Source organism: Bufo gargarizans, chromosome 2, assembly GCF_014858855.1.
Source record: "Bufo gargarizans isolate SCDJY-AF-19 chromosome 2, ASM1485885v1, whole genome shotgun sequence".
Lineage (NCBI taxonomy): Eukaryota > Metazoa > Chordata > Amphibia > Anura > Bufonidae > Bufo > Bufo gargarizans.
Window position 1 is genome coordinate 541,231,728 of NC_058081.1, and position 14,798 is coordinate 541,246,525.

The 14,798-nt window shown below is 47.2% G+C and overlaps 1 protein-coding gene across 1 annotated transcript in view; it reads left to right on the forward strand.

The window, feature by feature from the left end:
* Window positions 1-14,798, forward strand: part of LOC122926641 (coiled-coil domain-containing protein 63-like) — a 145,159-nt gene that overhangs the window by 89,003 nt on the left and 41,358 nt on the right. Inside the window, exon 11 of the mRNA XM_044278073.1 lies at window positions 8,966-9,134. Within this exon, the coding sequence (XP_044134008.1) occupies window positions 8,966-9,134 (169 nt within the window). The remainder of the gene's footprint in view (window positions 1-8,965; window positions 9,135-14,798) is intronic.

Consider the following 14,798-nt stretch of genomic DNA (forward strand, 5'->3'; position numbering starts at 1 on the left):
TACATCAGGGTGAAGCTGTCACACCAAGTGCATTTAACCAGCAATAGTCTGTTTATTTTTTGGCCATATATTACATCAGGGGCAAGCTGCGCCTGTCACCAAGTGCATTTAACCCTCAATGGTGTGGTTGTTTTTTGGCTAAAGCCTACATCAGGGTGAAGCTGTCACACCAAGTGCATTTAAACAGCAATAGTCTGTTTATTTTTTGGCCATACACTACATCAGGGGCAAGCTGCGCCCGTCACCAAGTGCATTTAACCCTCAGTAGTGTGGTTGATCAAGCTGTCACACCAAGTGCATTTAACCAGCAATAGTCTGTTCATTTTTTGGCCATATACTACATCAGGGGCAAGCTGCGCCCGTCACCAAGTGCATTTAACCCTCAGTAGTGTGGTTGGTCAAGCTGTCACACCAAGTGCATTTAACCAGCAATAGTCTGTTCATTTTTTGGCCATATACTACATCAGGGGCAAGCTGCGCCCGTCACCAAGTGCATTTAACCCTCAGTAGTGTGGTTGGTCAAGCTGTCACACCAAGTGCATTTAACCAGCAATAGTCTGTTCATTTTTTGGCCATATACTACATCAGGGGCAAGCTGCGCCTGTCACCAAGTGCATTTAACCCTCAGTAGTGTGGTTGGTCAAGCTGTCACACCAAGTGCATTTAACCAGCAATAGTGTGGTTATTTTTTGGCCATATCCCAGTCTAATTCTGTCAGTAAATCCATACCGGTCACCCAGCGCCTAAATACTAGGCCTCAAATTTATATCCCGCTAAATCTGTCGTTACCGCTGTACTGTTGTGGCTGGGCAAATTATTTAGTGTCCGTCAAAGCACATTTTTTGTTCTGGGTTGAAATACAATTCCCAATTTAGCAATTTCATAATTTAGTGGTTTCTGCTATATCAGAGCTATTTGAAATCTATCCCTAAAAGGGTATATAATATTCAAGGTGCACATAGGGTCATTCAGAATAACTTCACACACACGCTGCTGTGCATTTCCAAGTCTAATTCTGTCAGTAAATCCATACCGGTCACCCAGCGCCTAAATACTAGGCCTCAAATTTATATCCCGCTAAATCTGTCGTTACCGCTGTACTGTTCTGGCTGGGCAAGTTATTTAGTGTCCGTCAAAGCACATTTTTTGTTCTGGGTTGAAATACAATTCCCAATTTAGCAATTTCATAATTTAGTGGTTTCTGCTATATCAGAGCTATTTGAAATCTATCCCTAAAAGGGTATATAATATTCAAGGTGCACATAGGGTCATTCAGAATAACTTCACACACACGCTACTGTGCATTTCCAAGTTTAATTCTGTCAGTAAATCCATACCGGTCACCCAGCGCCTAAATACTAGGCCTCAAATTTATATCCCGCTAAATCTGTCGTTACCGCTGTACTGTTGTGGCTGGGCAAGTTATTTAGTGTCCGTTAAAGCACATTTTTTGTTCTGGGTTGAAATACAATTCACAATTTAGCAATTTCATAATTTAGTGGTTTCTGCTGTATCAGAGCTATTTGAAATCTATCCCTAAAAGGGTATATAATATTCAAGGTGCACATAGGGTCATTCAGAATAACTTCACACACACGCTACTGTGCATTTCCAAGTCTAATTCTGTCAGTAAATCCATACCGGTCACCCAGCGCCTAAATACTAGGCCTCAAATTTATATTCAGCTGAATTTGAATACAATACATTGGGCCGTACCAACTACCTCAGGTCCCAGTAGCCGCCAGAATTTACAGCGATATATGGTGGGGCCCAATGCCATTCTAAGGATGGTAAGGCCTGAGCAGGTACAGGCATTAGTCAATTGGGTGGCCGACAGTGGATCCAGCACGTTCACATTATCTCCCACCCAGTCTTCTGCAGAAAGCGCACAGATGGCGCCTGAAAACCAACCCCATCAGTCTGTCACATCACCCCCATGCATACCAGGGAAACTGTCTCAGCCTCAAGTTATGCAGCAGTCTCTTATGCTGTTTGAAGACTCCGCTGGCAGGGTTTCCCAAGGGCATCCACCTAGCCCTTCCCCAGCGGTGAAAGACATAGAATGCACTGACGCACAACCACTTATGTTTCCTGATGATGAGGACATGGGAATACCACCTCAGCATGTCTCTGATGATGACGAAACACAGGTGCCAACTGCTGCGTCTTTCTGCAGTGTGCAGACTGAACAGGAGGTCAGGGATCAAGACTGGGTGGAAGACGATGCAGGGGACGATGAGGTCCTAGACCCCACATGGAATGAAGGTCGTGCCACTGACTTTCACAGTTCGGAGGAAGAGGCAGTGGTGAGACCGAGCCAACAGCGTAGCAAAAGAGGGAGCAGTGGGCAAAAGCAGAACACCCGCCGCCAAGAGACTCCGCCTACTACTGACCGCCGCCATCTTGGACCGAGCACCCCAAAGGCAGCTTCAAGGAGTTCCCTGGCATGGCACTTCTTCAAACAATGTGCTGACGACAAGACCCGAGTGGTTTGCACGCTGTGCCATCAGAGCCTGAAGCGAGGCATTAACGTTCTGAACCTTAGCACAACCTGCATGACCAGGCACCTGCATGCAAAGCATGAACTGCAGTGGAGTAAACACCTTAAAACCAAGGAAGTCACTCAGGCTCCCCCTGCTACCTCTTCTGCTGCTGCCGCCTCGGCCTCTTCTGCTGCTGCCGCCTCGGCCGCTTCCTCCGCCTCTGGAGGAACGTTGGCACCTGCCGCCCAGCAAACAGGGGATGTACCACCAACACCACCACCACCTCCGTCACCAAGCATCTCAACCATGTCACACGGCAGCGTTCAGCTCTCCATCTCACAAACATTTGAGAGAAAGCGTAAATTCCCACCTAGCCACCCTCGATCCCTGGCCCTGAATGCCAGCATTTCTAAACTACTGGCCTATGAAATGCTGTCATTTAGGCTGATGGACACAGACAGCTTCAAACAGCTCATGTCGCTTGCTGTCCCACAGTATGTTGTTCCCAGCCGGCACTACTTCTCCAAGAGAGCCGTGCCTTCCCTGCACAACCAAGTATCCGATAAAATCAAGTGTGCACTGTGCAACGCCATCTGTGGCAAGGTCCACCTAACCACAGATACGTGGACCAGTAAGCACGGCCAGGGACGCTATATCTCCCTAACTGCACACTGGGTAAATGTAGTGGCAGCTGGGCCCCAGGCGGAGAGCTGTTTGGCGCACGTCCTTCCCCCGCCAAGGATCACAGGGCAACATTCTTTGCCTCCTGTTGCCACCTCCTCCTACTCGACTTCCTCCTCCTCTTCTTCCACCTGCTCATCTAGTCAGCCACACACCTTCACAACACCGCACAGGAGTTGTGGCAGGGTATAGAACAACAGACCGACGAGTGGTTGCTGCCGGTGAGCCTCAAGCCCGGCCTGGTGGTGTGTGATAATGGGCGAAATCTCGTTGCAGCTCTGGGACTAGCCAGTTTGACGCACATCCCTTGCTTGGCGCATGTGCTGAATTTGGTGGTGCAGAAGTTCATTCACAACTACCCCGACATGTCAGAGCTGCTGCATAAAGTGCGGGCCGTCTGTTCGCGCTTTCAGCGTTCACATCCTGCTGCTGCTCGCCTGTCTGCGCTACAGCGTAACTTCGGCCTTCCCGCTCACCGCCTCATATGCGACGTGCCCACCAGGTGGAACTCCACCTTGCACATGCTGGACAGACTGTGCGAGCAGCAGCAGGCCATAGTGGAGTTTCAGCTGCAGCACGCACGGGTCAGTCGCACTACAGAACAGCACCACTTCACCACCAATGACTGGGCCTCCATGCGAGACCTGTGTGCCCTGTTGCGCTGTTTCGAGTACTCCACCAACATGGCCAGTGGCGATGACGCCGTTATCAGCGTTACAATACCACTTCTATGTCTCCTTGAGAAAACACTTAGGGCGATGATGGAAGAGGAGGTGGCCCAGGAGGAGGAGGAGGAGGAAGAGGGGTCATTTTTAGCACTTTCAGGCCAGTCTCTTCGAAGTGACTCAGAGGGAGGTTTTTGGCAACAGCAGAGGCCAGGTACAAATGTGGCCAGCCAGGGCCCACTACTGGAGGACGAGGAGGACGAGGATGAGGAGGAGGTGGAGGAGGATGAGGATGAAGCATGGTCACAGCGGGGTGGCACCCAACGCAGCTCGGGTCCATCACTGGTGCGTGGCTGGGGGGAAAGGCAGGACGATGACGATACGCCTCCCACAGAGGACAGCTTGTCCTTACCCCTGGGCAGCCTGGCACACATGAACGACTACATGCTGCAGTGCCTGCGCAACGACAGCAGAGTTGCCCACATTTTAACGTGTGCGGACTACTGGGTTGCCACCCTGCTGGATCCACGCTACAAAGACAATGTGCCCACCTTACTTCCTGCACTGGAGCATGATAGGAAGAGTGCGCGAGTACAAGCGCACGCAGGGCCGGTGCTACCATAAGGCAGACCAAGCGGCCGCCTTAGGGCGCACCCTGGGGGAGGGCGGAAAAATGTGACCTGGAGGGGGATAAATGTGACATGGGGTCTGATGGCTGACATTGGGGGCTGAAGGCTGGGGGATGATGTCTGACATGGGGTTCTGATCTGAGGTCTGATTAACATTGGGGGTCTGATTGTTGGTCTGACCTGAGGTGTAATGGAAAATATTTTTTTCTTATTATCCTCCTGTCACAACCAGACAGCTGAGAAGCTCTGACAGAGGCCTTTCAGAACCTCCTCCTTGAGTTTCTGTGTTGTGGTATTCAGCTCCTCCTCTCGTTAGCCTATCTCAGCTGTCATGTGTTGGACTAATTGCTTCCCTTTAAATTCTTCCCCAGAAGGCTTTTCTGGGCGGCTTATACTACTTCCTGGAGTGTGTGTGCACGCTGACTCTGTCCTCCTGTTTGCTTCAAAGCTAAGTGTCGTACCTTTATCTGTTATTTTCTGTTTGCTGGATCCCAGGTGACCCTGACTCCCTCCGTATCTTGTGTAGGGAGCCGGTGGTCGTGTCCCCTCACTATTGTAGGGTGCTCAGGGCTTTATAGTCAAGGTTCGTGGATATGCAAACCTCCACCATTCGGATCTTTGCATAGGCTGAGCAGCCAGGGAAAGTGCCAGGTCTTCTGCAGGGGTCTCCCTTGGTTCCTTAGTTTTTGGATCCAGCGAGTCGTTTATACATGTTGCTTTGCCTTGTTTCCTGTACACCGTCCGTGACACCTCCTCTAAAACCTAGGTGCGTCTTAGAGGGCGAAAAATATGGTCCTTAAACCAGTCATTGTCTAAAGCAGAGAAAAGATACCAGGACCACAGAGAGGAGAAGCGTGGGGGGGGCGCCAAAATGTAGCTTCGCTTGTGTTGGCAAAAATCCTTGCACCGGCCCTGAGCGCACGTTGGTAGACGCGCTACTGAGGGAATTCCCAAATGTCACAGGGGAACAAGTGGAAGCCCAAGGCCAAGGCAGAGGAGGAGCAAGAGGTCGCCAAGGCAGCTGTGTCACGGCCAGCTCCTCTGAGGGCAGGGTTAGCATGGCAGAGATGTGGAAAAGTTTTGTCAACACGCCACAGCTAACTGCACCACCACCTGATACGCAACGTGTTAGCAGGAGGCAACATTTCACTAACATGGTGGAACAGTACGTGTGCACACCCCTCCACGTACTGACTGATGGTTCGGCCCCATTTAACTACTGGGTCTCTAAATTGTCCACGTGGCCAGAGCTAGCCTTTTATGCCTTGGAGGTGCTGGCCTGCCCGGCGGCCAGCGTTTTGTCTGAACGTGTATTCAGCATGGCAGGGGGTGTCATTACAGACAAACGCAGCCGCCTGTCTACAGCCAATGTGGACAAGCTGACGTTCATAAAAATGAACCAGGCATGGATCCCACAGGACCTGTCCGTCCCTTGTCCAGATTAGACATTAACTACCTCCCCTTAACCATATATTATTGTACTCCAGGGCACTTCCTCATTCAATCCTATTTTTATTTTCATTTTACCATTATATTGCGAGGCTACCCAAATTTGAATGAACCTCTCCTCTGTCTGGGTGCCGGGGCCTAAATATATGCTAATGGACTGTTCCAATGTTGGGTGACGTGAAGCCTGATTCTCTGCTATGACATGCAGACTAATTCTCTGCTGACATGAAGCCAGATTCTCTGTTACGGGACCTCTCTCCTCTGCCTGGGTGCTGGGCCTAAATTTATGACAATGGACTGTTGCAGTGGTGGCTGACGTGAAGCCTGATTCTCTGCTATGACATGAAGACTGATTCTCTGCTGACATGAAGCCAGATTGTCTGTTACGGGACCTCTCTCCTCTGCCTGGGTGCTAGGCCTAAATTTATGAAAATGGACTCTTACAGTGGTGGGTGACGTGAAGCCTGATTCTCTGCTATGATATGAAGACTGATTCTCTGCTGACATGAAGCCAGATTGTCTGTTACGGGACCTCTCTCCTCTGCCTGGGTGCTGGGCCTAAATTTATGACAATGGACTGTTGCAGTGGTGGCTGACGTGAAGCCTGATTCTCTGCTATGACATGCAGACTGATTCTCTGCTGACATGAAGCCAGATTCTCTGTTACGGGACCTCTCTCCTCTGCCTGGGTGCTGGGCCTAAATATATGCCAATGGACTGTTGCACTGGTGGCTGACGTGAAGCCTGATTGTCTGTTACGGGACCTCTCTCCTCTGCCTGGGTGCCGGGGCTTAAATATATGACAATGGACTGTTCCAGTGTTGGGTGACGTGAAGCCTGATTCTCTGCTATGACATGCAGACTGATTCTCTGCTGACATGAAGACAGATTCTCTGTTACGGGACCTCTCTCCTCTGCCTGGGTGCCGGGGCCTAAATATCTGAGAATGGACTGTTCCAGTGGTGGGTGACGTGAAGCCAGATTCTCTGCTATGGGACCTCTCTCCAATTGATTTTGGTTAATTTTTATTTATTTAATTTTTATTTTAATTAATTTCCCTATCCACATTGTTTGCAGGGGATTTACCTACATGTTGCTGCCTTTTGCAGCCTTCTAGCCCTTTCCTGGGCTGTTTTCAGCCTTTTTAGTACCGAAAAGTTCGGGTCCCCATTGACTTCAATGGGGTTCGGGTTCGGGACGAAGTTCGGATCGGGTTCGGATCCCGAACCCGAACATTTCCAGGAAGTTCGGCCGAACTTCTCGAACCCGAACATCCAGGTGTTCGCTCAACTCTAGTAATCAGTAAAAATAAATCTTGGAAAACCTCTTTAAAAGGGTTGAACTTGTCTCACTTCAGCCAATCATATTTATCATGTAGAGAAAGTTGATACAAGTCACTTAGGCTACTTCCACACTTGCGGCAGAGAGATCCGGCAAAATGTATGCCAACTGATGGCATTAGTAAGACTCATCAGGATCATGATCAGTCAAAAAAATGCATTGAAATGCTGGATCCGTATTTCCGGTGTCATCCGGTTTCCCCCTTTTTTTGGGGTCTGCGCATGTGCAGACCGGAAGGACGGATCCAGCATTCCGGTATTTTGAATGCCGGATTCGGCACTAATACATTCCTATAGAAAAAAACCGCTGATCCGACATTCAGGCAAGTGTTCAGTTTTTTTCACTGGAGATAAAACCGTAGCATGGTGCGGTTTTCTCTTTTGCCTGATCCGTCAAAATGACTGAACTGAGGACATTCTGATGCATCCTGAACGGATTGCTCTCCATTCAGAATGCATTGGGATATGCCTGATCAGTTCTTTTCCGGTATAGAGCCCCTGTGACGGAACTCTATGCCGTAAAGGAAAAACGCTAGTGTGAAAGTACCCTTACTAATGTATTGTGATTGTCCATATTGCCTCCTTTGTTGGCTGGATTCATTTCAGTGTGTTACAAGTATTTACAAGGGCCATTGTGTACACATTCATCTTAATATGGTCTTCTATGGATTCTTAAAGGGATTTTTCTCATCTCATCTATTAATTTATGACATATTGCTAGGAAATGCGATTGGTCCAACGTCGGGGGACCCCACTGATCCTGAGAATGAAGGGGAAGCAGTGCTGTTTATCACTCTGTCCCCTTCAATGTTTTTCTCCTGCCTCCTGCTGGAACCGTTGCATTTCTCTTCACAGACATGTTAACAGGAGTGTCACCATGCGGGGGAAACTTAGAAGGGGCTGCGCTGCCTCTCCTTCATTCTGCATTGGTGGGCTTCTCAGTGGTCAAACCATCACCGACGGTCAGACCTCCATCACTTTATAAGATGAGAATAAGCCTTTAAGTTCTTCCTATCTGCACTCTTTTTTTCTTTTAAGTGTCCGTGCGACACAATAAACCCACCAAAGGCCAATCCAAAGAGCCATCAATATTTTTCTGAAAAACCTCTTTAAGGCTCATTTCCAAGGATCACATCTCTACTGGGCCCTTGCATTGACAGTGTCAGGCTATGCAGGGACACTGATGTACTCATACATTTCAAGGTGGAGTAGCAGAAGAAAGGAACAGAGTTCTAAGAAAAAAAATGCCCCAGAATAATTTTTTATGGTGAATGCAAGTATTTTCTAAAACAGTCAGTCATACTGTATAAGGAGAGCTTACATATCCACTGCAAAATCTTTTATGAATTACCGGTATATGTAAATTTGTCGCAGATTTGGCTGCAGATTTGCTATGAATTTCACCCTGTGCATTCCTTTTTATTATTTTATATATATTGCATTCATTTTCTAGTTATTCTTTTAACTTTCTCTAATGATATTCTACATTCTGAAAACCTTATATAGATTCTCTGTTTTATTCTAATTCATGTATTTGATGTAAGAATCTGAAGATATGCAGTAAGACAAAAACCGAGATAAAAGATGACATGTCATAGCACAGACATTACTAAAAGATGACAGTGTCTGCGAACCCATCCACCTTCCCCAGGATGTAGCTTTGAGCAGGCCCCTTGGTTTAGATGTACAAGGATATGAAGAGTGTCTGTATTTTACAGATCAAAAGAGAGATTGAAGAATTCAAAGCCCAGGGAGTACGACTAGAGCAAGAGCACCGGTCAATTCTTAAAAACATTGAAGGCAAACAAGAGGAGGCAGTGAAACAAGTAGATGGCTACCAACAGCAACTGAAAGGAGTCATGAAAATTTTAGATCAGCTGAAGTCAGGTATGTAATGTGTTTGGCAAAGCCCTGCAATCCCAGGTTATGAAATATGCATGACTGAGATTGTGTGACTGCTGTAATGAAATAATATATTAACACGTTTTGAAAGGAGTTTTTACTCACTAAAAGGAAATATAAAAAATACAAACACAGTTAAAAAGAACAAAATCAACTTTAACCACTTCAGCCCCGCTAGGTGAAACCCCCTTCATGACCAGAGCACTTTTTACACTTCGGCACTACACTACTTTCACCGTTTATCGCTCGGTCATGCAACTTACCACCCAAATGAATTTTACCTCCTTTTCTTCTCACTAATGGAGCTTTCATTTGGTGGTATTTCATTGCTGCTGGCATTTTTACTTTTTTTGTTATTAATCAAAATGTAACGATTTTTTTGCAAAAAAATGACATTTTTCACTTTCAGCTGTAAAATTTTGCAAAAAAAACGACATCCATATATAAATTTTTCGCCAAATTTATTGTTCTACATGTCTTTGATAAAAAAAAAATGTTTGGGCAAAAAAAAAAATGGTTTGGGTAAAAGTTATAGCATTTACAAACTATGGTACAAAAATGTGAATTTCGCTTTTTGAAACATCTCTGACTTTCTGAGCACCTGTCATGATTCCTGAGGTTCTACAATGCCCAAACAGTAGAAAAACCCCACAAATGACCCCATTTCGGAAAGTAGACACCCTAAGGTATTCGCTGATGGGCATAGTGAGTTCATAGAACTTTTTATTTTTTGTCACAAGTTAGCGGAAAATGATGATGATTTTATTTTTTTTATTTTTTCTTACAAAGTCTCATATTCCACTAACTTGCGACAAAAAATAAAAAATTCTAGGAACTCACCATGCCCCTCACAGAATACCTTGGGGTGTCTTCTTTCCAAAATGGGGTCACTTGTGGGGTAGTTATACTGCCCTGGCAATTTAGGGGCCCAAATGTGTGAGAAGAACTTTGCAATCAAAATGTGTAAAAAATGACCGGTGAAATCCAAAAGGTGCACTTTGGAATATGCGCCCCTTTGCCCTCCTTGGCAGCAAAAAAGTGTGACACATCTGGTATCGCCGTACTCAGGAGAAGTTGGGGAATGTGTTTTGGGGTGTCATTTTACATATACCCATGCTGGGTGAGAAAAATATCTTGGTCAAATGCCAACTTTGTATAAAAAAATGGGAAAAGTTGTCTTTTGCCAAGATATTTTTCTCACCCAGCATGGGTATATGTAAAATGACACCCCAAAACACATTCCCCAACTTCTCCTGAGTACGGCGATACCAGATGTGTCACACTTTTTGGCAGCCAAGGTGGGCAAAGGGGCACATATTCCAAAGTGCACCTTTCAGATTTTGCAGGCCATTTTTTACACATTTTGATTGCAAGGTACTTCTCACACATTTGGGCCCCTAAATTGCCAGGGCAGTATAACTACGCCACAAGTGACCCCATTTTGGAAAGAAGACACCCCAAGGTATTCCGTGAGGGGCATGGCGAGTTCCTAGAATTTTTTATTTTTTGTCACAAGTTACCGGAAAATGATGATTTTTTTTTTTCTCTTTTTTCCTTACAAAGTCTCATATTCCACTAACTTGCGACAAAAAATAAAAAATTCTAGGAACTCGCCATGCCCCTCACGGAATACCTTGGGGTGTGTTCTTTCCAAAATGGGGTCACTTGTGGCGTAGTTATACTGCCCTGGCAATTTAGGGGCCCATATGTGTGAGAAGTACTTTGCAATCAAAATCTGTAAAAAATGACCGGTGAAATCCGAAAGGTGCACTTTGGAATATGTGCCCCTTTGCCCACCTTGGCATCAAAAAAGTGTCACACATCTGGTATCGCCGTACTCAGGAGAAGTTGGGGAATGTGATTTGGGGTGTCATTTTACATATACCCATGCTGGGTGAGAGAAATATGTTGGCAAAAGACAACTTTTCCCATTTTTTTATACAAAGTTGGCATTTGACCAAGATATTTTTCTCACCCAGCATGGGTATATGTAAAATGACACCCCAAAACACATTGCCCAACTTCTCCTGAGTACGGCGATACCAGATGTGTCACACTTTTTTGCTGCCAAGGTGGGCAAAGGGGCACATATTCCAAAGTGCACCTTTCGGATTTTGCAGGGCATTTTTTACACATTTTGATTGCAAAGTTCTTCTCACACATTTGGGCCCCTAAATTGCCAGGGCAGTATAACTACCCCACAAGTGACCCCATTTTGGAAAGAAGACACCCCAAGGTATTCCGGGAGGGGCATGGCGAGTTCCTAGAATTTTTTATTTTTTGTCGCAAGTTAGTGGAATGAATGGAGCCTTACCGGGGGGGGGGGGGGGGGGGGGTGATCAATGACAGGGGGGTGATCAATGACAGGGGGGTGATCACCCATATAGACTCCCTGATCACCCCCCTGTCATTGATCACCCCCCCTGTAAGGCTCCATTCAGACATCCGCATGATTTTTTACGGATCCATGGATACATGGATCGGATCCACAAAACGCATGCGGACGTCTGAATGGAGCCTTACAGGGGGGTTATCAATGACAGGGGGTGATCAGGGTAATCAGGGTGATCACCCCCCTGTCATTGATCACCCCCCCTGTAAGGCTCCATTCAGACATCCGCATGATTTTTTACGGATCCATGGATACATGGATCGGATCCACAAAACGCATGCGGACGTCTGAATGGAGCCTTACAGGGGGGTTATCAATGACAGGGGGTGATCAGGGTAATCAGGGTGATCACCCCCCTGTCACTGATCACCCCCCCTGTAAGGCTCCATTCAGACATCCGCATGATTTTTTACGGATCCATGGATACATGGATCGGATCCACAGAACGCATGCGGACGTCTGAATGGAGCCTTACAGGGGGGTTATCAATGACAGGGGGTGATCAGGGTAATCAGGGTGATCACCCCCCTGTCACTGATCACCCCCCCTGTAAGGCTCCATTCAGACATCCGCATGATTTTTTACGGATCTATGGATACATGGATCGGATCCACAAAACGCATGCGGACGTCTGAATGGAGCCTTACAGGGGGGTTATCAATGACAGGGGGTGATCAGGGTAATCAGGGTGATCACCCCCCTGTCACTGATCACCCCCCTGTAAGGCTCCATTCAGACATCCGCATGATTTTTTACGGATCCATGGATACATGGATCGGATCCACAGAACGCATGCGGACGTCTGAATGGAGCCGTACAGGGGGGTTATCAATGACAGGGGATGATCAGGGTGATCACCCCCCTGTCACTGATCACCCCCCTGTACGGCTCCATTCAGACATCCGCATTTTTTTACGGATCCATGGATACATGGATCGGATCTACAAAACGCATGCGGACGTCTGAATGGAGCCTTACAGGGGGGTTATCAATGACAGGGGGTGATCAGGGTAATCAGGGTGATCACCCCCCTGTCACTGATCACCCCCCCTGTAAGGCTCCATTCAGACATCCGCATGATTTTTTACGGATCCATGGATACATGGATCGGATCTACAAAACGCATGCGGACGTCTGAATGGAGCCTTACAGGGGGGTTATCAATGACAGGGGGTGATCAGGGTAATCAGGGTGATCACCCCCCTGTCACTGATCACCCCCCCTGTAAGGCTCCATTCAGACGTCCGCATGATTTTTACGGATCCATGGATACATGGATCGGATCCACAGAACGCATGCGGACGTCTGAATGGAGCCTTACAGGGGGGTTATCAATGACAGGGGGTGATCAGGGTAATCAGGGTGATCACCCCCCTGTCACTGATCACCCTCCCTGTAAGGCTCCATTCAGACGTCCGCATGATTTTTACGGATCCATGGATACATGGATCGGATCCGTAAAAATCATGCGGACGTCTGAATGGAGCCTTACAGGGGGGTGATCAATGACAGGGGGGTGATCAATGACAGGGGGTGATCAGGGAGTGTATATGGGTGATCACCCGCCTGTCATTGATCACCCCCCTGTAAGGCTCCATTCAGACGTCCGTATGCTTTTTGCGGATCCGATCCATGTATCCGTGGATCCGTAAAAATCATACGGGCGTCTGAACGGAGCCTGACAGGGGGGTGATCAATGACAGGGCGGTGATCAATGACAGGGGGGTGATCAGGGAGTTTATATGGGGTGATCATGGGTGATCAGGGGTTTATAAGGGGTTAATAAGTGACGGGGGGGGTGTGTGTGTAGTGTAGTGTAGTGTGGTGTTTGGTGGGACTGTACTGACCTACCTGAGTCCTCTGGTGGTCGATCCTAACAAAAGGGACCACCAGAGGACCAGGTAGGAGGTATATTAGACGCTGTTATGAAAACAGCGTCTAATATACCTGTTAGGGGTTAAAAAATTCGGATTTCCAGCCTGCCAGCGAGCGATCGCCGCTGGCAGGCTGGAGAGCCACTCGCTTACCTTCCGTTCCACGCGCGTTCACAGGAAATCTCGCGTCTCGCGAGAAGACGCGTATATGCGTCCAGGAGGAATAAAGCAACCACCTCCCGGACGCATATACGCGTACAGCGGTCGGGAGGTGGTTAAAAAGGATTATCAAAGAGAAAGGATTCTATCGCCTTGGTGGGTTTCTACTGTCTGTGCTGAAGACCTTTCCTTCTTCCAGATTAAGGCCTCATGCACACGACCGTTGTGTGCATCTGTGTCCGTTGTTCCGTTTTCCGTGATTTTCTGCGGACCCATTGACTTTCAATGGGTCCGTTTGAAAACTCGGAAAATGCACCGTTTGTCATCCGCGTCTGTGATCCGTGTTTCCTGTCCGTCCAAAAAATATGACCTGTCCTATTTTTTTGACGGACAATGTTTCGCGGGCCCATTCAAGTCAATGGGTCCGTGAAAAAACACGGAGGCACACAAGATTGTCATCCGCATCCGTGTCTGTTTTTTTCCTATAATTTTCAAGGCAAACTTGACTTAGATTTTTTTTTCACTTTTCTGGTCTGGTGATCCTCCAAAAATCAAGGAAGACACATGGAAGAAAAAACAGACACAGATCACGGAACAATGCAACCCCGTTTTGCGGACCGTGAAAAAATACTGTTGCGTGCATGAGGCCTAACTGTTAGGAAGTTCTTATCCTTGTCTGAAATGCTGCAGATACAGTGGAGTTGCAGTCTACATGTGCCACTCATGCCCCTCTCCTCTCCCGAGGTGCACTACTAAATATAGTTTGAATCACTGCTGAAGCTCCTAGGCTCCAGGGGGCCTAAGGGATTCCCTCCAGATCTATTCCTACATGCACAAATCCAATATTTTCCAATTATTTAAAGTTATCAAACTACTCTAACCCATGCTTACATCACTACATGTGCTTGATCTAAATCTTCACTTCCAACATATACTGTGCCTGTATTTGACCACTGTTAATTCCAACATCCCAATTCACTCCAGGGCTAAGGAAACTCAAGTATGTGTGGCTATTGCATCGGCTAGCTGGTGGTCACAAGCTATTGTATTTACCTATTGTTAATTATGGGAAGAAAATCATTGGTGACTGACAATCTGTCGCCACCATGACTACCATACCAAACCACTTCATACACTCAGCTTCCTACTGTACAATATATCTTTGGGAAAGCGCCAAAGGAAATTGAACACCACCGTTAAGTATGGTCACACCAGAGTTTTTAG